At 44.6% G+C, this 22,672-nt stretch overlaps 1 protein-coding gene across 2 annotated transcripts in view; it reads left to right on the top strand.

The window, feature by feature from the left end:
* The window catches only part of LOC146869474 (E3 ubiquitin-protein ligase TRIM39-like), a 217,944-nt gene extending 197,810 nt beyond the window's left edge, over positions 1-20,134 (top strand). For both annotated transcript variants that reach the window (XM_085599865.1, XM_085599864.1), the window contains one exon: positions 19,014-20,134. In XM_085599865.1, the coding sequence (XP_085455991.1) occupies positions 19,014-19,035 (22 nt within the window). In that variant the 3' untranslated portion in view covers positions 19,036-20,134. The remainder of the gene's footprint in view (positions 1-19,013) is intronic.
* The last annotated feature ends 2,538 nt before the right edge of the window (positions 20,135-22,672 follow it).

The raw sequence follows: 22,672 nt of genomic DNA, 5'->3' as shown, positions 1-22,672 counted from the left end.
ATCAATTCATTGGGATTCTTTATCTTTTCTCTGTACATTTCTTAACCATTCACTTAGTTCTTCTGTAGATGGTCCTACTGGTTTCTCTAGGCTACCTTGTTCTGAATTCTTTTGTGGTTCTAATAATGATTCTACTGTCATTCTACTCTTTTCAGGAAAATTCTGACTTATGAATGGATTGTTTGAAACATTTGGTTCGATCATACTTATCGTTTGTCTCCATGGATTCTCATTTTGGCTCGGTTGTGGCTGTTCAACTTGTTTATGGCTCTTATAAGGAACTGTTAAACAATGTTCGCGATTTTTTTGTTTATCGAAAATGGACATTACTGGACCTATCGTTACTGGAACAGTTACAGCTTCTCAATTTTTAGTCAATTCCCTTATTTTCTCTGTCAATTCTAAAGTAGTTTTTGCCAAATTTGCTCAATTTTCACCATTTATTCTATTTTCTGACTTTCTTTCTACCTCACTAATGGAGTTACTCTTCTCTAAATCTTGTGACATTGGTTCTGTCTTAATAATTCATAATGTTTCCTTCATTGGGGCACTTGGTGTCAATATTTCTGGTTCTGGTCGATACGGTGGTGGATTTTTATAAAACATGTCATCCAGAACATCATCTTCTGATTCATTCACTCCATATCCTCTTGATTCTACATTATGTCTTTTCTCGGTGCATTTTCGTCCTCCATTATCCTCTGTAGTTCTTACAGGGAACAAACCTTCAGTCATACTAGCATTCCGCCACCTTCTCATCCGATCATCATGACTTTCGTGTCCATACTGCCGACCAAACATGTACCTTTATCTTCCGCCACTTCTCTGTCTCTCTCGTTCATGCATCTCATCTTCCCATTCTGTCAATGCCTCAAACTGCGTTGGTCTAGGTCTTGGTTCTAAACTCATCATTTTCTCTCCCAAGTGTCTCAAAATTGACAAATTAAATGAACCATGTTCTGGGAAAGCTAAGACTCCGTCGTCCTTTGTGTATTTTACCCAATTTTCTAACCAAATACAAGTATGATATCCATATTTTGCAACCATAAAGGATGCGGGGGTTTTCGGTGGAGGAAGTAACTGTTCTTCCCTAGTCACAATCGGTTTGTCCTTTTTAAACCACCTTTTAATTTTACCAAACCATGACTTTTTCTCCTTTTCTGGTGGATCGTAATACATTTTCCTGTCTTCCGTGTATCGCTAGTCTCTCCTTACAACTGTACTCTTTTTCTGCCCAAACACAGAGCGACTCACACTAACGCACCAATCCGGAGCGTCTACGTCACCTCTGTAGTTTTCCAATCCTAGCGTGACTTACACTAACACACCAATCGGGAGCGTCTACGTCACTCTGTAATTCTCCAATCCTAGCGCGGCGTACACTAACGTACCAATCGGGAGCGTTTTACGTGCCTGACCGACTGTCCAATCCCAGCGCGGTCGTTCTGACGTCAGCAGCTGCTGCGGCAGCTTCTGCTCCTGTCTACCTCTCCTTTACAAACTTCACTCGGTAAGTTTTGTTTCAAATTTACAAATCAGTTAGTAACTACATAAAAACACCACCATTGTCCGCTTCGCTAACCAAAGAATAGTAAAAGACCTTTCTCACGAGAATTCCGTCTTTCCCGAGAGCAGCGCTTACCTCTGCCCTACTACGGAATCGTTACTTCTGTTGATAAAGTAGCACATCCCTCTACCTTACCCTTCTAACAAGCATCAACCAACCGCTTCTCTAGAATTAAGACACCTAGTTGGAGACCCAATGCTCCTGAGAAATAAAACCAGAGTTTCGCAATTAATCGGAATGCCTTTTCATGCACACACTTCCACACGGAAAATGTAGTTGATTCACACAGAATCCTGTCTTTTCAGAGGACAGTGAACAGTCTGTCCTGCTACAGAATTATAACACTCGTTAACAAAGTAGCGCTTCCCTCTACTTTGTCCTTCTATCAAACTCAGAGAACACCTGCTACCTTTTCAGTGATGAGCGTTATCAGAGTACATTCTGGCCTCCTGGTACCCAAGACCAAAATTTCACAGGTAATCTTCGCTATCATATACACGTCTCTCATACAGAAAATGTCTCTAATGGCAACACACGACGATGGTACCGAATCGAACCCAGACAATGCGTCGTGCAACTTCAATCGTTAAACATTTCCCCTGTGTACCTACAGGGCAACAACAATTCCATCTTTCCCGAGAGCAGCGCTTACCTCTGCTCTACTATGGAACTGTTACAAACTTCAGACTTCCTGCATCCCAGAAGCCGTGCTAACAACATAAAACTCAACACAACTCAACATAGTGTTAGTACATAACCAATACCAATCAATAATCAATAAGCAATAATCACCAAACCAAAACAATAACAAACCATAACTCTGCTACCAGAAAAACTGATGCTGCGTGGAATTCAAAATCCCTCCCTCCGTCACAGACCAAAGATCTCACTAACACACTCAATCAATACATTCACTGGTGGGGCCATAACACCTATATTCACTTATCATCGGTCTGTCTTTCTCGAGAGATGATTGTTCTTCCATACGCTGACATGAAAGGAAATACCTCTTAACCCTAACGAGCAATAAGTCCTCCTTCAACTCATTTGGCCCTAAATTCCACCTTTGGTATTCCTTTCATAGAATGGCGATGAATCTGCTAGTTGCTGGTTAGGTAAGTCCTCTATTTACTTTGAATTAATACATTCTCTATGAATAAACCACCCAACTCATTTGGTACTTAATCAAAAATCAATCTTTATCTAATTAATGCAAGTTAATTCATTTGTTATTCAAACCGCCAACCATCATATTTACCTATTCTGGCTAATTGTCGTCCTCTAAGTCAAATCCGGTCGTCCTGTCAATCTATGCCCATTAAATTTAGAAAGATCAGTTCATCAGGAAATTGGGCAGCAATTCAGTCCGTCAAAGATTCAGGGAAACAGCTGTCCTGCAGCGTCACCGTCCTCTCCGTCAGCATAACGTCAGGAAACAAAGAGCGAACCACAAGCATTCAGACCTCACTATTCTACCATAATTTAAAGTGATTTCAATGTCAAAATGTAACAAAAATGAGTTTTAGACTGTTCTGATTGGCTAATCAGGGGTCGTCCTACAAAGTTCTCATAAGGTTTAGTCCATTGTGTCATCACACTTGCTGGTTCCTGTTTTTAAAGACATTCCATTGTTCCCAGGATACTGGCTGGCTTCCCAGGATGTCCTTGATGGGCACAGTCTGCCGAGGGTCAAGACGAGGCCACTGTTGCTGGCGTTAGCGCAGGCGCACTTCACCCAGAACCTCGTGTTGTCAAGGCAGTCACGTTCAACGTCTCGTTCAGCCATTTTGTCTAGGCCGAAATGGGCACCTTAAGCAAAGAAACACAAAAACGTAATTAAAACATAGAAATGACTAATAAAATGTTATTTCCTCGCTAATACCCATATGTGTGTGTATTTATCAAGCGGAAAGCAACACTCAAAGCGGTTTATACTCACTTAATAAAGCACAAATCATAAATACATCACAAAAGCGACATATATCATGCAATATTCTAATTATCTATTAGTATGCGTACATATTTTAATTTATGTAATAATTAGGCCATGCAAATGCAAATCCCACGTGTAATTCATTTATTAATAAGATGGTTAATACTTCTCACTTCAAACAATTAATACGATTATAATTAATTGATTATTCTAATTAGTATAGACATGCAAATTGGGGAGGGTATACAAAATTTTGCACTACCCGCTCCAGCAGCACCACATCACTGTACAGCAATCCCACCACACCGATCCCTCACTCTTTTCATCTAATGTGACAAAAGTGATACTTGTGACAAAAAACACTATTGAACCAGCCCCTTTATCACCCGTCTGAGGATCCCATTCCCCCTCCCTTTATCCGCCCGCCCCCCCCCCCCCCCTCGCCACAACCTAGGCAATCGGGCTCAACCATGAGCCTGCGCGAGGACATCCGGACCACTCCTCTTCTCCCTCCACCTCTCTCCCCCCCACCACTGATCAAATATACATTAAAAGAAATACAGCCCTCCCATAAAGAGGAATCTCCAGCCTCAATCCAGCACTTTCCCTAGAATGTTACAGACTTATGTTTTACCTCCGATGGCCCCTGCTAAGATATCATCCAGTAGCTCCTGGGCTTGGATTTCAGAATTTAAGCTTAAATTCTGACCCTGAAAGACAACTTTCAGCCTAGCTGGATTTTGCAAAAATACTGCAGCCCCTGCTGTCTGGAGAGGGGTTGTAAGCTGTCTAAGCCGCCATCTCCTCTCAACAGCAGCGTGTGCGAAATCTGGTTTGGCAAAAAGGAGAAACCCTCACAACTTCTTTCAGCATTAGGTCTGGCTAGGTCATACACAGCCTGGCGTAACAAAACAGTTCCAAAATAAACCAATATAGCACGGGGCAGCGCCCGCTCACTGGACGAGGGCCTTGCAGGTGATAAGGGAAATCGATGGACACATTGTACTTCCTTGTCCCAATCTCAGTGAGAAAGTTTGGGTAGAGAACGTTTCAGCTGGGTTCTGCATGACTTGGTGCTGAGGGACAAACTGTGGGCTGTTTTATTGGACTTGTAGCTCCACCTTAACTTTGCCACTAACTGAAATGACTGCATGAAGGCAATTTTGCCCAAATTGGGTACGGCAAAAATGGTTAACTTACTGCCCCACATACCTGTAGACAGAGGTGTACGCCAAGGCTGCGTCTTGGCCCGACCCTTTTTTGCCTTTTCATTAATGGCCTAGTTGAGGCTCTGATTGCTGGGAAGGATATTGATGCCCCTAAGCTGGCGAACCTTAAAGTACCTGCCATGATGTTCGCAGAAAACACCCTTCTGTTCTCAGTCACCTATGGAAGTCAGAGGGCCTTAGACAGCTTTGTGTTTTTTGCAAAAATAGGGGGTTGGAGATCAATTTTCAGAAAACCAAATACATGGTATTTAATGCAGGTAATAGTGTTCGGTCAAATCCTTGCCTAGATCGAAAACCCCGTGAATCACACTCAGTGAAAAAATGGATTGGGGTGCCCAAATCAAGAAAGCAAGCTTAAAGCTGGCCCAGACAACAGGGGGACTGACAAAGGTATACAGAAGTTGTATCCATAAATGTGTTGGCCCGTGGTGGAAATCTACAAAGCACAAGCTAGGGGTCCTGCCCTGTATGGGGTTGATATATGGGGTCATCGTCCATCTGACTCTAAAGAGAAAATTGAGAATTCCTTTGCCAGGCAATTGTTGGGACTTTCCCCAAGCTGCCGTCTTACACCGCTTCGCATGGACCTTGGATTAGTCCAATTGCAGACGATGCCGCTCTTAGACCACTTTTATTCTGGCGACGTCTGTGGAGTACCCCAGAACTGGCTGTATACAGGGAAGAGCTGAGCGAAGTGTTGAGCTTACAGGTTGCGAGCAAACTACCATGGCTGGCCTTCATCAAGAATACTTTTGCAGCCATAGGAAGAGGTAATTTATGGAACAATGCAGACGAAATCTGCCTGATAATATCTAGGAAGGACCTGATAGAGAGCTACATGGAGCACAAACGTAGCCGGATACAGGGGAGTTCTGCGACTGGCTCATTAATTGCAGTGTTTTTAGAGCTAAAAAACCAGTACAGATTAGATCCTGCCTTGGACGATATCCAGCCGGCCCTTACCAAGAAGTTATACCTGCAGCTTAGGCATGGGGTGCTCCAGTTGTGTGCTTTCACAATAAATGGGCGGGTTCATCCAATTTGTGATGTCCGGCATGTAGCAATGCAGCGGAGACAGAATATCATGTAATATTTTTTTGTCAACGGTATAAGAAGGCGAGACACCGTTGGCTGTTACTACTCAGAAATCTGGGAACCAAGCACTATACTGAGATTTTTAGGATTTTGAAATATGACACGCACATGCGCATTGTATCCTAAGGAATCCGGGGATAAACAACCAGTCTCCATAGTTTTTCTTTGAAAGTTGCTCCCTCTAGATGCGCCATGCTTACTTTTGCTTGTCATATCTGGTGTACTAACACCCTTCTCATCATTTGATTTATCGGTAGGTATACCGGCGGGGGGCAGTTATCATTACTTCCAGTCTCATCCGCCGGGCAGGTATGTGAAGATGCTTCAAGAATAGTATTATCACAGTTTGTCAGCCAAGGGCTCGCACTTTTAGCTAAGGGATTCTCATTTTCCTCCTCTTGTATACCGGGAATTGCAGTATGTGTAGGGCTGTTCACAAAGTTACACACTTCCCCATTACCATCACCATTTCCTTGATTTTGGTGTCTTTCCTGCCCAGCCTTCTCCTTTTCGCTCATGTCTAAAGGTAGAAACATGCTCGAGATGGAAGGTTGCGACCTCCCTATCTCTCCAGACGCCTGTAAGCATCGGGGAATTGTCTTTACGTGAGGCTCTATTTCCTTTTTCTGCTATTCCTGTTTGTCCCCCTTACCAGCACGAGGGTCTCCCTTCCTGCCCTCCAATTTGGCATCTGTCCCTTTACGGCGTGATTGTATGGAGGTGGTAGCAGGGGCCGCCATCCGTGGTTTCCCTTTTCCGCGAGCAGCCATCACCACTAACTCTGCGGTCTGCGTTCCAGCCAGTGGAGCGATGCTGTATCCAGGCTGTCAGCAGCATCCGCGTTCGAACCTCCCAGCGGCCAAAGCAGGAGCACGGTCTTTCCCAGGCTCAAACGTGTCCAGAGCCCGCCTCGTTGTTCTGCCAAAGTGGGCCCTTAGAGATCTCCGGTTAGACAATAGCCCCAGCCCATAATCCGGTTTCACGGCACAGAGAAATATCCAGCAGGACAGGAGAGAGGTGAGTGGTGGTCTCACTCAGACGCCATCTTGCCTCCTTCGTTCCAATAAAACTTCGGCAGTCCTATACCGCGTTGCGCTGTCCTCGCAGGAAGCAGCCCTTACTTTATACCTTCTAGTATAAACCGAGAAGACCGTCAATGCACAACTAATGAGATTCATCAGAGAATACTCCATCTTCGACCCCTACCAATCTGGATTCCGCAGCAACCACAGCACCGAGACCGCTCTACTCGCTGCCACAGACGACATCCACACCCTCCTCTGTAGTATCTAATATAGAGTACTGACCAGCAATGCCAGCCAGCCCACCATCTCCTCCTGGACCCCAGTCACCACCGAAGACACCACTTCAACCATGAAAGGCATCCATTCAGGGGCCCCTACGGACCCCTGCCCGCCACACATCTACCACAGAGGCACCACCACCATCTCTCCAGAACTACGATGCACCATCAACGCCACCTTCAAGACCGGCATCTTCCCCAATGACTGGAAATGCGCAGAAGTCAGACCCCTGCTCAAGAAGCCCTCAGCAAACCCACGGACCTCAAGAACTACCGACCCATCTCCCTCCTCCCTTTCGCAGCCAAAGTCACGAGAAGACCGTCAATGCACAACTAACGAGATTCATAGGAGAAAACTCCATCCTCGACCCCTCCCAATCCGGATTCCACAGCACCGAGACTGCTCTACTCGCCGCCACAGACGACATCCGCACCCTCCTCCACCAAGGAGACACCGCAGCCCTGATCCTACTCGACATGTCAGCAGCGTTCGACACCGTCTCACACCGCACATTCACCGCCAGACTCCACGACACCAGCATACAAGGAACCGCCCTCGACTGGATCAGCTCGTTCCTCACCAGCAGAACCCAAAGAATCAGACTGCCACCCTCCTCTCCGAACCCACGAAAATCAACTGCGGAGTTCCCCAAGGATCATCGCTCAGCCCCACGCTTTTCAACATCTACATGGCCCCCCTCACCGCCATCGTCAGACAGCACGGACTCAGCATAGTATCCTACCCCAACGACACCCAGCTCATCCTCTCCCTCACCAATGACTCCTTCACCACCAGACTCAACTTCCAGGAAGGAATGAAGGATGTTGCATCCTGGATTAGCAGCAGCTGCCTAAAGCTCAACTCGGAGAAGACCGAGGTCCTCATCCTCGGACCCTCCCCCTCTGCATGGGACAACACCTGGTGGCCCACCCCCCTCGGCAGCCCTCCCACCCTCACGGACCACGCCCAAAACTTCGGCATCGTACTTGACTCCTCCCTACCATGAACCGTCAGGTCAACGCCGTCGCCTCCAGCTGCTTCAACACCCTCCGCAAAAACCTTCAATTGGATCCCCCCCGAATCAAGAAAAGCCGACACACATGCACTCATAAACAGCAGACTGGACTACGGAAACACCCTCTACGCCGGGATCAACAAGTCTCTGCTCCGCAAGCTCTAGACCATACAGAAAACCTCTGCCAGACTCGTCCTCGGCATCCCTCGACATGAACACATCACCTAACACCTGCAGAACCTCCGCTGGCTCCCCGTTGAGAAGAGAGTTACTTTCAAGATACTCACCCATTCCTACAAATGCCTCCACAACATCAGACTCCAATACCTCAACAAGAGAATCTTCTTCCAAGTACTCAAGAGAAACCTCCAATCTGCCGACCTCGCCGAAACCCTGCGCATCCGCAGAGCCAGAACAAGTGGAAGAGCATTCTCCTTCATCGCGGCCAAGACCTGGAACGACATCAAATGCGACCACAACCTAAACAGCTTTAAGGAAGGCACTTAAGACCGGGCACTTTGACTGAACGGAGCTGCTCACCTCCCCCCGCGCCTTGAGACCCTCAGCGATCTTACAGTTCCCCTGATTGATTGATTGACCAGTACAGTATGCCTTGGAGTGACTCTGTTACTTTGTACTATCTAATTCTGTGTACTGACTAGTACAGTACACCTTCTGGTAGCTATGCCACTCTGTACCATCTAGTGCAGGATACTGACTAGTACAGTATTCCTTCTAGTAGCTCTCTTACTCTGTACCATCCAGTGCAGTGTACTGACTAGTACTGTATACCTTCTAGTAGCTCTCCTACTGTGTACCATCTAATATAGTGTATTGACTAGTACAGAATGCCTCGAAGTAGCTTTGTCACTCTGTAACATCTAATGCAGTGTATTGACTAGTACAATATACCTTCTAGTAGCTCTCTTACTCTGTACCATCCATCCAAAATTCTTTATTTCGGCCATATAGGCCATAAAAGATACAGAAATAAGACCATTAACATTGCATGCAAGTAAATATATAATCACGCCTGAAAACCATTGGGTTGCAAATTTAGAACTAAAAGAAATAGTGTCCATATTTACAATTAGAAGAATAATGATCACAACATTTTTCCAAATTTGCATTCACTGAGCATTAATTTGCGCCTTTTCGTCCACATGGCTGTCAAGAACATGTTTACTGCAAACACAATAGAATTTGTAGTACTAATCTTTAAAATTCTAAACGATTTTAAACAGTTTTTAAAACCTAAATTTCTACATAACGGAACCAGCCAGTGCTTCCTATGTTTACTGTAGGCGGGACAGAAGAAGAGCACATGCATTTCATCTTCCGTACTACAACTGCATCCTGGACAGGTCTTGTCTGCTGAAGCTGTCCATTTACTTGTAAACACTTTAAAAGGGAGAGTACCATATCTCCATTGAATGAAAAGCTTTCTTGCTAAAATTGGAAAAACAATATCCATAAAAACCTCAAATTTATAAGAACTTTTGGAGGCCAGGAATGATTCAGTAAGGGTGCCAATATTAGAGGCGCATAGTGCCGAATTCAAGCTCTTCTCTTTGTAGAGCCCTGCCAGGGTCCTACGCGATAGCTCGAGGCATCCCCTCTCTGGAACGCTCCACATGTCAAACAAGCCCAAGTGTTGAAATTTGACAAAAGCCAACCAGGGTATTTTATCTGCGTTGCAGAGACTCAATACCTGCTTCAGCTCCTGTCTGTAGTGTGACAATTCCGCAGTGGTCCATAGCCTATGCCAGAACCGAAGTGGTTTCAATGATAATTCATCTTCTATAGGTAGGAGTCCCAGATCTAATCTTAAAGGGAAAAGTGGGGTGCTTTGTGACAAAGTTGGATTCCAATTTAGAAATTTCAAGACTAGCAGAATGACCCCACAACTCTCCACCATAGACTGCTGCAGCCCTGGCTTGAGTTTTGTAAATCTCCAGGGCTGGACTTACTGGCTTAAATGTAGATGAATTTGAAACCTTCAAAATGCCACCCACCAGTTGACAGCTTTAAACGGGATTTTGCTTGTTGTGGGCCCCAAAAGAGGTTTTCATGCAATGTTACCCCGAGATACTGGAACGTAGTGACCCTTTCCAACCTTACAGACCCCAGGGTCGGGTTTGGACGTGTAGATGCCGAGGGATTACATATCATATACTTTGTTTTATCGGCATTTATCTTCGCAGTAAAGAGCCTTAAAATGGGACTCCCAAATTAAGGCATCAATGTTTGATTCTACCGCAGCTTTTGGTTCCCCTGACCCTGTATTAATTTAATACCAAAAGCTGCGTGCGTCTCTTGAATCCAGAGCCCGTGTTAAGTTATGCCACCTATCCCAGTCCCATTCTCTCTTTGCATGTGCCATAACTTCTTTATAGCGTCATCTGAGAAAATGTATTTTATTTTTCTCAGTATCAGATTTAACTGCAAGGATCAGCTCGGTCTTGGCTTTTCTACATGCAGAGTTATACCAAGCTGATACAGGAGACCTATTCTTCCTTGTGGCTACCAAGGGGTTGAAGACGTCTCCTAGCCCGGTAACTAAGTTTGCATGAATAGAACCTAGTTTCTCATTGAATTCTATAGACTTGGATTGGCTAATCAGGCTATCTACCTCTATAAATCGTGAGTGGACCAAATCATACATTTTTGCTATTTTCTCTGCTGAATCTGCTATTTTACCCCATTTTACCCTTCGCCTGTTATTAGATAATACTAACATCCCTTCCTCCAAATTATCTATTCCTGAAATGGGAATTGTCTTGGGGCCCGGGAACACCATATCCAGACAAAGAGCATTGTGGTCACTATCGGCCCTCGAAGTCACTCTAAAATCAAGAACCTTAGACCACATGCTCATCTCCACTAATATGTAGTCTATACGCGATTCCTGCCCTTTCCTATTAAAGGTACACACTGAAGGGCTATCGGACTGGGTACGCCCATTGCAGGCCCTCAGAGAATTATTTAATGTAAAGGACATAATCTGAACCGCCAGAGGAGACCACAATTTTGGGCATGGCGATTGACATGGTGGAATCCCCCAGTAATCATCATCGCCCATAAGGGCACCCTCTCTCATTCCTAAAAGCGTCTAAAACTGGCAATTGACGTCTCCCGCCACAAGAAGGCGACAGTTACCAGGCAGTCAGCTGATAAAATTTGACAATTCATTTATGGTGGGCGATTCCACATTCAAACCAACTGGGCGAGAATACACATTCACAATGGCCAATTTGTAAGCATTTGGCCATTTGAGAAGTTTACACTGGAGGTCTGCAGAGTGCGTAGACATAATCTCTGCTGTACGGCCCAGGTGGGCAGATGCCCAGATTGCAAGGCCACCTGACGGCCGTCCTCTTCCTGCCCACCTAGCAGTGACATAAAAAGTTGCGAAACCCTCTCTGTGATATTCCACCCTAGCCCAAGTCTCCTGAAAGAGACAGATATCCTTGTGGTCCACTAAGGATCCCCACTCTATGCAATTTTAGCTTGTTTGATAAGCCCATTCCAGGACAATATGGTCATCTTCTTTATCTTTGGAAGGGGCGGGCTTCCTGTATTGACTCCCTCCACAGAATTCAGCTGGGGAGATATTCTTTCATGAGATAATACTAAAGTGTCCGGATTCTCAATGCCTGTTTCCAAGACAAGTCCCTCAGTAAATATATATGAATCTGTCTGGAGGCTTAATGGATCGCTCTTGAACATCTCCACCACTCCACCTAGGCTAATTTTGTGGCCCAATTGAATTCTTGTTCCTGCATTCATCTCACTGCAATGCAGTCAGTCTATCACATCCAGGGTACTGAACCTATTCTGTAGGGTTGGGTAAGTCTGGACAAATGGCTGGCCATGCATACCCCTCTCTGGCCTGGACCCACGGCGATATGACACTGAAGTCCACCCACCATCCCGCTTGTTCAAATTGCCTGGAGGATAGAAGAAAGACAGGGGGTATGACCCAATGGCTGACCCAGTACTGTTTTGGTTCCAGTTGCAAATATACTCTACAGTGCGAGGGTCCCTAAAATTTACCAAAACACAGTCACTTGCTATGGTTTTAGGAGTGGGGCCCACCCATGAAAGCCTTCGAACCATCAATAATTCACTCGTGATATGTGAGGGTAATGGTCTATTAAGATTTAACCAATGAGTCACCTTGTTTCTAAAAGACCTATATGGTTCCCAATCTGTTTTACTTAGTTCGGGAATACCAGTTAAAACCACCAAATACGGACTAGTTTCCGGCGGTAGGTCAATTCTGGGAACCGCCCAAGCAACTGCTACAGGCAGGGTTTGGCCACTCTCATTTTGATTTCCTAGACCAAAGGATGTGTGCTTAGTCAGGCTATCAAGAGGGATATCAGAAGAATCCTGGGTTCTCGTTGGGGGTATATTATTGTAATCAATGGCGTCAGCATTGATAGAAGGAAGTTTGTGCGCTGATGCCCCATCAGGTCTAGAAGTCATTACAATGTTTCCCTGCTCTGGACCATTTGGATTATTTTTAGACATAGAGCCCCGTATATCTTGGTCAATTTGGATGAGCCTCTTTTCAATACACCCCAATCTTTCCTCCATCGGTCCAAGCCAGGCCCTAAATAAATCACCCATTTTAGTCATTATAATTTCTTGAACCAAAGTAATATTTAGTGCGGGGCAGGGCACAGCCCCAGGGCTATGGCCAGTGCCCAAATCATTCAGTGACCATGATCCCTGAGCAGCCTGATCATTCTGGACACAACCCCCCTTATCTACGGTTATTGTATCACTGTCAGCATATGCTTTAACACGTTTCGATTTTTTCCCACCAACCACAGATGTTGCGACACGCTTTCTTTTAGAGTTATTCCCCTTAGTGTTTTTCCGAGTTTGACTGATTGGTGATTTCTCACGAGGAGCCACCACATTAGAAATTTCGACAGTCAAAGGAACCTCTATTACTGGTTGAGAGGCCAATAGTGAGGAACTATTCTGTTCGAGAAATAAAGGCGGGGTATGCACAGTAACTGGGACTAGCATTGAACCCCGAGAACAGACACGATCCGGGGTACGTGCATTGGCGATGTGTCCCATTGAAGAGCGTTTGGCCAGAGCAAGATCTTGCGATACGCGTCGCTCCATCAAAGTTTCCCCTTGGTCAATCACTGAGTTTGCCCTGGTGATAAAATTATCCAGGGTGCCTGTAAGCTGGCCCCTGCCGATCATTGTTTTGTTTCTCAGCTCCCGAGCTGCCACACCTGGGTGAGCTGTGCGCTGACGGGCATACCGGAGCAGATTAATATGTAGTTACTGGTGCCTGAAACCCACAACGTGATAGAAGTATATACCCACAGATATCTAAACAAAATATAAAGGGAAATGGCCCGGTCCGGTCTCTCGCGGTCTAGAATGGGCTAAAACGGGCCCGCCCTTGGCCCGGGCTTCGCCCGCGCGCGTCCCGCGATGCGTGTAATGGGCGCAGTTTTAAATGCAGGCAGGAAACAATCCGGGGAAGAGGCAGCAGCTGTGTGGAAGCTGAGGCTGCTGGACCTCGCAGTCCCTCAGTGAAAGTCCAATCCAGGAGAGTCCATAAACAGTGTTCCTTCTGCGAGCGACGCCCGCGAAGCGGGGGCCGTGAGCAGTTTTAAATGCATGCAGGAGGCGGGAGGCAGGAAACAATCAGGGGAAGAGGCAGCAGCTGTGTAGAAGCTGAGGCTGCTGGACCTCGCAGTCCCTCAGTGAAAGCCCGATCCAGGAGAGTCCATAAACAGTGTTCCTTCTGCGAGCGGCGCCCGCGAAGCGGGGGCCGTGAGCAGTTCTAAATGCAGGCGGGAGGCAGGAAACAATCAGGGGAAGAGGCAGCAGCTGTGTGGAAGTTGAGGCTGCTGGACCTCGCAGTCCCACAGTGAAAGCCCAATCCAGGAGAGTCCATAAACAGTGTTCCTTCTGTGTACCATCCGATGAAGTGTACTGACTAGTACTGTATACCTTGGAGTAGCTCTGCCACTCTGTACCATTGAATGCAGTGTACTGACTAGTACGGTATTCCTTCTAGTAGCTCTCTTACTCTGTACCATCCGATGCAGTGTACTGAGTAGTACAGTATACCTTTGCGTAGCTCTGTTACACCGTGCCATCTAATACAGTCTACTGACTAGTACTGTATACCTTCTAGTAGCTCTCCTACTCTGCACCAGCCAATGCAATGTACTGACAAGTGCAATATACCTTGGAGTAGTTCTGTCATTTTGTGCCATCTATACAGTGTACTAACTAGTACTGTATAACTTAAAGTAGCTCTGGTACTGTGTACCATCTAATGTAGAGTACTGACCTGTACAGTATGCCCTAGACTGACTTTGTTACTGTGTACTATTTATTGCAGTGTACTGAGTAGTACAGTATACCTTGGAGTAGAGCTGTTACTGTGTTCTATCTACTGCAGTGTACTAACTAGTGTAGTATGCCTCGGAGTGGCTCTGTTTCTTTGTAACATACAATTCAGTGTACTGACCAGTACAGTACACCTTCTGGTAGCTCCGTCGCACTGTATCATCTAATGCAGTGTACTGACTAATACTGTATACCTTGGAGTAGCTCTGTCACTCTGTGCCATCTAATGCAGTATACTGACTAGTACATTGTACCTTCTAGTAGCTCTCTTACTCTGTACTATCTAATATAGAGTACTGACTAATACAGTATACCTTGGAGTACCCATCTTACAATGTACTATCTAATGCAGTCTACTGACTAGTACAGTATTCCTTCTAGTAGCTCTGTTACTCTGTCCTATCTAATGCAGTGTACTGACTAGTACATATACCTTGGTGTAGCTCTGTCACTCTGTGCAATCTAATGCATTGTACTGACTAGTAAAGTATACCTTTTAGTAGCTCTGTTACTCTGTACTATCTAATGCAGTGTACTGACTCGTACTGTATACCTTGGAGTAGCATTGTCACTCTTTGCCATCTAATGCAGTTTGCTGACTACTACAGTATACCTTCTAGTAACTCTCTTGCTCTGTACCATCTAATATAGAGTACTGACTAGTACAATATGCCTTGTAGAAACTCTGTCACACTGTGCCATCTAATGCAGTGTACTGACTAGTATAGTATACCTTCTAGTAGTTCTGTTACTCTGCACTATCCGATGCAGTGTACTGACTTGTACTTTATACCTTGGAGTTGCTTGGTTACTCTGTGTCATCTAATGCAGGGTACTGACTAGTACAGTTTACCTTCCAGTAGCTCTGGTAATCTGTACCATCTAATGTAGAGTATTGACTTGTACAGTATGCTTTGGACTATCTCTGTTACTCTGTACTATGTTCTGCAGTGTACTGAGTAGTACAGAATACCGTGGAGTAGCTCTTTTACTCTGTTACATCTACTGCAGTTTTCTGACTAGTACAGTTTGCCATGGAGTGGCTCTCTTTCTCTGTAACATTTAATTCAGTTTACTGACTCGTACAGTACACCTTCTGGTCGTTCTGCACCAGCTAATGCAGTGTGCGGACTACTGCAGTATACCTTCTATTATCTCTCGAACTCTGTATTTTTCAATGCTGTATACTGACTAGTACTGTATATCTTCTACTAGTGCTCTTACTCTATGACAACTAATGCTGTGCACTGACTAGCACTTCACACTTCTAGTAGCTCTGTTACTCTCTACCTTCTAGTGCAGTGTACTGACTAGTACAGTGTGGCTTGGAGGGTCTCTGTTACTCTGTAACATCTAATACAGTGTACTGACTAGTACAGTATACTTTCTGGTAGTTTTCTTACTCTGTACCATCTAATGCAGTGTACTAACTAGTTCTGTATACCTTGGAGTAGCTCTGTCGCTCTATGCCATCTAATACAGTGTACTGAAAAGTACTCCATATTTTCGAGTAGCTCTCTTGCTCTGTACTATCTTATATATAGTACTGACCAGTACAGTATGCCTTGGAGTAACTCTGTACTATGTAATGCAGTATACTGACAAGTACCGTATACCTTGGAGTAGCTCTGTTACCTGGTACCATCTAAAGTATTCTACTGACTAGTACAGTATCCCTTGGATTGGCTCTGTCACTCAGTAATATCCAATACAGTGTACTGACTAGTACTGTTTACCTTGTAGTAGCTCCGTCACTCTGTGCCATCTAAAGAAGTGCACTGACTAGTACAGTATACGTTCCAGTAGCTCTATCACTCTGTACCGTCTAATGCAATATATTGAGTAGTACTGTGCACCTTCTTGTAGCTCTCCTACTCTGCACCATCCAATGCAGTGTACTGAATAGTACTAGTACAGTATACCTTGGAGTAGCTCTGTCACTCTGTACCATGCAGTGCTGTGTACTGCCTAGTAGTGTATACCTTGGAGTAGCTCTGTCACTCAGAGCCATATATTGCAGTGTATTGACTAGTACTGTATACCTTGGAGTAGCTCCGTCACTCTGTGACATGTAATGCAGTGTACTGACTAGTACTGAATACCTTCTTGTAGCATTCTCACTCTGTACCATCTATTGCAGTGTATTGACTAGTACAGTACACTTCAGTAGCTCTGTTACTCTGTTCCATCTAATTCAGTGTACTGACAAGTACTGTTGCAGGGATTCTGCTCATGCACAGAAGTATGCGCAGGGAACCAGGACCTCATTGAATTGCAGTGTACCAAAAAATGCACCTCCGTACCCAGAACCCCAATCCCACTAGCATCAGTGTCCCATTCGTCCTCCGTATCCTCTCGAAGATTCCAATGTATAGACAACCCAGAACAAGCGACTTAGAGTACTCTCAGGAATGGTGGGATTCAGAAATACCGGTTTGTTATTATTCTCATATCAGTCCACAACAAGAGTAATCAGAGACACGGTAAAGTTTAAAACGTTTATTTTATAAACTACGTGTCCTAAGATGCAGTACTTTGGCTAACATAAGCAGACAAATGATTATAATTAAAACCATCAGCATTAGGTGAATCACATCACAGGATCAGCTTTGCTCTGCGCCTGGGAAGGTTCTTCTCCAGAATGTGTGTCTAATGCATGCAATATTAAAGGCTCTCGACTTTCAGGTATCTGCAGCTGTGTGCGTGTTATGGCTAGAGCGTGGGCCGATCAACCTGAACTCAAAAACATGCATTGTCTGGCGGCTCAGACTGTTTCTGCACACAATGTTAAGACCAAGGTCGCAGTACACGTCTAGGAATGTGAACAACAGACAGTTCTCATGTGAAGAAAAGGCAAGCAAGCAGTTTTCAAATAATAACATGTATCTGCAGTGTTGTGTGCAAAAGCAGCAAAAGTGGCGAGATGGCGTTTCTAACATCTAACGCGCTTATGCTAACATAGCAATGTATGTATCTAAAAACGCTGCCTCCACTACAGTACAGTATGCCTTGGAGTAGCTCAGTCACCCTGTGCCATCTGATGCAGTGTACTAAATAGAACAGTATACCTTCCAGTAGCTCTGTCACTCAGTGCCATGTAATGCAGTCTACTGACTACTACTGTATACCTTCTAGTAGCTCTCCTACTCTACACCGTCCAATGCAGTATCCTGGCGCTAGTACGATATTCCTTGGGGTAGCTGTGTCACTCTACCATCTAATGGGGTGTACTGACTAGTACAGTACACTTCAGTACCTCCTATTACTCTCTGCCATCTAATGCAGTCTACGGACTAATACTGTATACCTTTTAGTAGCTCTCCTACCCTGCACCATCCAATGCAGAGTAGTGCCTAGTACTGTACACATTGGAGTAGCTCTGTTACTCTCGATCATATAACACAGTGTACTGACTAGTACAGTATACCTTGGAGTAACTCTGTACCATCTAATGTAGTGTACTGACTAGTACTGGATGACTTCTAGCAGCTCTCACTCTGTCCAATCTAATCCAGGGTACTGACTAGTACTACTTTCCTTGTAGCAACTTACTCTGTACTATCTAATGAATTGTACTGTGTAGTACTGTACACTTCTAGTACCTCTGTCACTCTGTGACATCTAAGGCAGTGTACTGACGTGTACTGTTTTCCTTGTAGTTGCTCTTTCACACTGTACTATCTAATGCACTGTACTGAGTAGTACTGTACACCTTCTAGTAGCTCTCCTACTCTGTACTATCTAATTTAGAGTACTGACTAGTACAGAATACCTTGGGGTAGCCATCTTACTATGTACCATTGAATGCAGTCCATTGACTAGTACAGTATTCCTTCTTGTAGCTGTGGTACTCTGTTCTATCTAATGCAGTGTACCGACTAGTACAGTATACCTTGGAGTAGCTCTAACACTCTGTACCATCTAATGCAGTGCACTGATTAGTACTGTATTCCTTCTAGTACCTCTTTTGTACTAACTACTACTGTATTACTTTTAGCAGCTCTCTCACTCTGTAGAATCTAATCCAGGGTACTGACTAGTACTATTTTCCGTGTAGCAACTCTTACCCTGTACTATCTAATGCACTGTACTGAGTAGTACAGTACACCTTGGAGTAGCTCTATCGCTCAGTACCATCTAATCAAGTTAATGTTACTCTCTGCTATTGTAGTGTGCATCATGTGTGGTAGTGCTATGTAGTAAGGTGCGTGGTGCAGTGTAGTGTGCAGCAGAATGTCCTATGTAGTGCAGTGTGCTCTTCGGTGTAGTGTGTGCTCTGGATGAATGTGCGCTTTAGTGTAGTGAGCAGTCTAGTGCTGCACGCTTTAGTGTAGTGAGCAATCTAGTGCCGCGCTTTCTAGCGCTGCATGCTCCTTCCAGGTGTGGCGTACATTAATCCTATGTAAAACAGAAACCGTAATTACAGCCTTTCTTTGTGTTGTTAAATCTCTAATTGTGAATCTCTTCTCTGCAGTGATGGTGACTCTGGATCCTGACACGGCTCATCCTTGGCTCCTCCTGTCTGAGGGGGGGAGACGTGTGAGACTGACGGGCACAGCACAGACCCTGCCGGACACCCCCAAGAGATTCACCTCCTGGCCCTGTGTGCTGGGGAGCGAGGGGTTCACCTCCGGCAGACATTACTGGGAGGTGCAGCTGCTGCAGGAGGGGGGAGTGTGGCATGTGGGGGTCGCAGCAGAGTCTGTGAACAGGAAGAGATGGAACACATGGTCACGTGAGGGGGGAGTCTGGGCTGTGGGGGGGTGTGAGGGTCAGTACTGGGCTCTCGACTCCTCTGATATCCCTCTGTCCCCTCGTGAGAAGGCCCTGAAGCTGGGGGTGTATCTGGACTACGAGGGGGGGCGGCTGTCCCTGTACAATGCTGACTCCATGGAGCTTCTCTACTCCTTCCCGCGGGCGCCCTTCACACAGAGGCTCTTCCCGATCTTTGGTCTCTGGGGAGGAACGGAGCTGAGGCTGGTGTGAGAGTGCCCTCCCCCCCCCTCGACTGTCATCCACGGTTCAAACCCCAACACCAAACATCATGTAACATGTCTCAGGTGCTCTTTTTCTGCCTGATCTACGCCAAATATTGGACTGTCAATATCACTACGTGTGATTCTACGCTTCACGTGTCGTACACACATTATGTGTACGCACCCTACGTTTATTATTTATTTTGCAATGTTCGTGGTTCTCACCATTGATTCACACCCACAAATGTTCCTTGTGGTGTCCTTTTGCTCTCTTCACGGGGATGTAGTGTTCTGACAGCATTTGTTTAGATACTTTTCTCTGTTGCTGTCTTTAAGTGAATCACCAAGTGTATATATATATGCAACTTTCACATTACATTGGTCTCCACAGTTTATCCTGTTTTTCATTTCTTTTCATGGCGTTCTGACAGTGGCCCAATGTGTCTTAGTCTGTCTTTATTTTATTGCATTTTCTTATCTCTTTTTCTTTTGTTCCTTTTGTCCTTCCTAGCCCTGATGAGTCACAATAGCTACACGTTGTGACGAAACACGTGTCGGCTGATTTATTTTCATGTTGTATTGGTCTGAATTCATAAATATAAGGAAATTTTGCTCATAATACGCCTGATGTCGACCTTTGTGATTTCATAACTAGAAACTTCAGACATCTATTTGATTTTGATGGGCACACCCAGAACGTAATAATTTTTCATACGTGTGCACAGGACTTCATTTCCATTTGGTTGATGTGGGCCATGACCCACTCATTAGCAGGGGTTATTTCCTTGGGTTTGTTCCCCCTGACCTGGTAGCACCGGAAACACTTGATCTCTGTGACACCAAATCGCACACGCTTGAGCGCCAAGCTTCCTCAACTTCAACCAAACCCTCACCACTGCTACTATAATGTAACATATGATAAAGTCTCTGCAGAATTAAACAAGCTTTGGTATAGCCAACAGGTCTCGCCTTTAGGACCTTGTAGGTATTTACGTATGTTGTAGAGCAGTGTGGCTGCTGTGCTCCGTACTGCAAACTTGGTGTCTAGTGCAGTGACGTGGGGCAGTGACATGGTGTAGGGTGTTGTTATAAGGTGTGTGTTGGTGGGATGCATGTGTGTAGTGTGCTGGGATGCATGTGACTGGCATATGCATCTTTACAACAAAAATGAAACATCACCAATTGTAATTAGATTAATAACGCTTGTCTGCAAACTATTGAAAGGGCAATAAGGGTAAATGTAATATGCATGGCCCCATGGACCAATCTAAAAAGTTACCTTTACATTTTTATTGTCCTATGACAACGTCTGAACACACAGGGACATATTCTTTGCCGCAGGCATCTTAATCTTCTGCGCTACTTTAGCATCACTGGAAACAGGCATTAAATTAAACTCCTATATCTCTACCTTTACATTTTTATTGTTGCCTGCAAACCTCTTAACACACAAGGACATGTTCTTTGCAGCAGGCATCTTAATCCTGTACACTAGTTTAGCATGAGTGGAAACAGCCACTAGATAAAACTTCCATCTCTCCCCCACAGAAACATTAATTGCCGAGGTTGCCTTTACATTTTTATTGTCGCCTGGAAACCTCTCGATACACAAGGACATGCTCTTTGCAGTAGGCATCTGAATCCTCTGTGATCCTATAGCATCAGTGGAAACAGCCACTAGATAAAACTTCCATTTCCGTCCTGCAGGAACATTAATCGCCAAAGTTACCTTTACATTTTTATTGTTGCCTGAAAACCTTTGAACAAACCTGGACATGTTCTTTGCATCAGGCATTTTAATCCTGTATGGTACATTAGCATGAGTGGAAAGAACCACTAGATAAAAATCCGATCTCTCACCAGCAGGAACATTAATTGCCAGTTACCTTTACATTTGTATTATTGCCTGGAAACCTCTCAACACACAAGGATATGTTCTTTGTAGTAGGGAACTTAATCCTCTGCGTCACTTTACAATGAGTCGAAACAGCCACTGGATAAAACTCTAATCTCTTTCTACAGCAGGAACCTTAATCGCCAAAATTACCTTTACATTTTTATTGTTGCCTAAAAACTTAGATACTCGGGGTTCTTTGCAGCAGGCACCTTAATCCTCTGTGCTACTTTAATATGAGTGGAAACAGCCACTAGTTAAAACTTCCATCTCTCTCCAGCAGGAACATTAATCGCCAAAGTTACCTTTACATTTTTATTGTCGCCTGCAAACCTCTCGATACACAAGGACATGCTCTTTGCAATAGGCATCTGAATCCTCTGTGATCCTTTAGCATCAGTGGAAACAGCCACTAGATAAAACTTCAATTTCCGTCCTGCAGGAACCTTAATCGCCAAAGTTACTTTTACATTTTTATTGTTGCATGAAAACCTCTGAACACACAAGGACAAGTTCTTTGCAGCAGGCATCTTAATCCGCTGAGCTACTTTAGTATCACTGGAAACAGCCACTAGATAAAACTTCCATCTCTGTCCCGCAGGAACTTTAATCGCCAAAGATACCTGTACATTTTTATTGTTGCCTGAAAACCTCTGAACACACAAGGACAAGTTCTTTGCAGCAGGCATCTTAATCCGCGTAGCTACTTTAGTATCACTGGAAACAGCCACTACATTAAACTCGCATCTCTCTCCAGCAGGAACATTAATCGCCAAAGTTCCCTTTACATTTTTATTGTCGCCTGAAAACATGTCCAAACACAAGGACATGTTCTTTGCAGCAGGCATCTTCATCCGCTGCACTACTTTAGCATGAGTGGAAACAGCCACTAGATAAAACGCCGATCTCTCTACCGCAGACACATTATTTGCCAAGGATAACTTTACATTTTTATTCTTGCCTCAAATTCTCAGGACACACAAGAACATGTTCTTTGCAGCAGGCATCTTCATCCTCTGCACTTTTTACTTTGATAGCTTTATTTCGGTCGGTGACCATAAAAGCACAGATAAAATATATACATAGACATAAAATACATAAATAATTCGGCATTTGAGATAAAAAGTTATTAAACAACAGTTATCAAAGTAGCAACATAAGCCATTCTAATTCCATTCTTTGTTTCGGCCGTGGCCAAGAGAAAGAAAAGAAATATACAGTACACATATTCAATCACTGTTAAAAGATAAAAAAATTTAAAAG

The sequence above is a fragment of the Triturus cristatus genome, chromosome 1_1, assembly GCF_964204655.1.
Source record: "Triturus cristatus chromosome 1_1, aTriCri1.1, whole genome shotgun sequence".
In the NCBI taxonomy this organism is placed as follows: Eukaryota; Metazoa; Chordata; class Amphibia; order Caudata; family Salamandridae; genus Triturus; species Triturus cristatus.
This window is presented reverse-complemented; position numbering and strand designations above follow the sequence as displayed.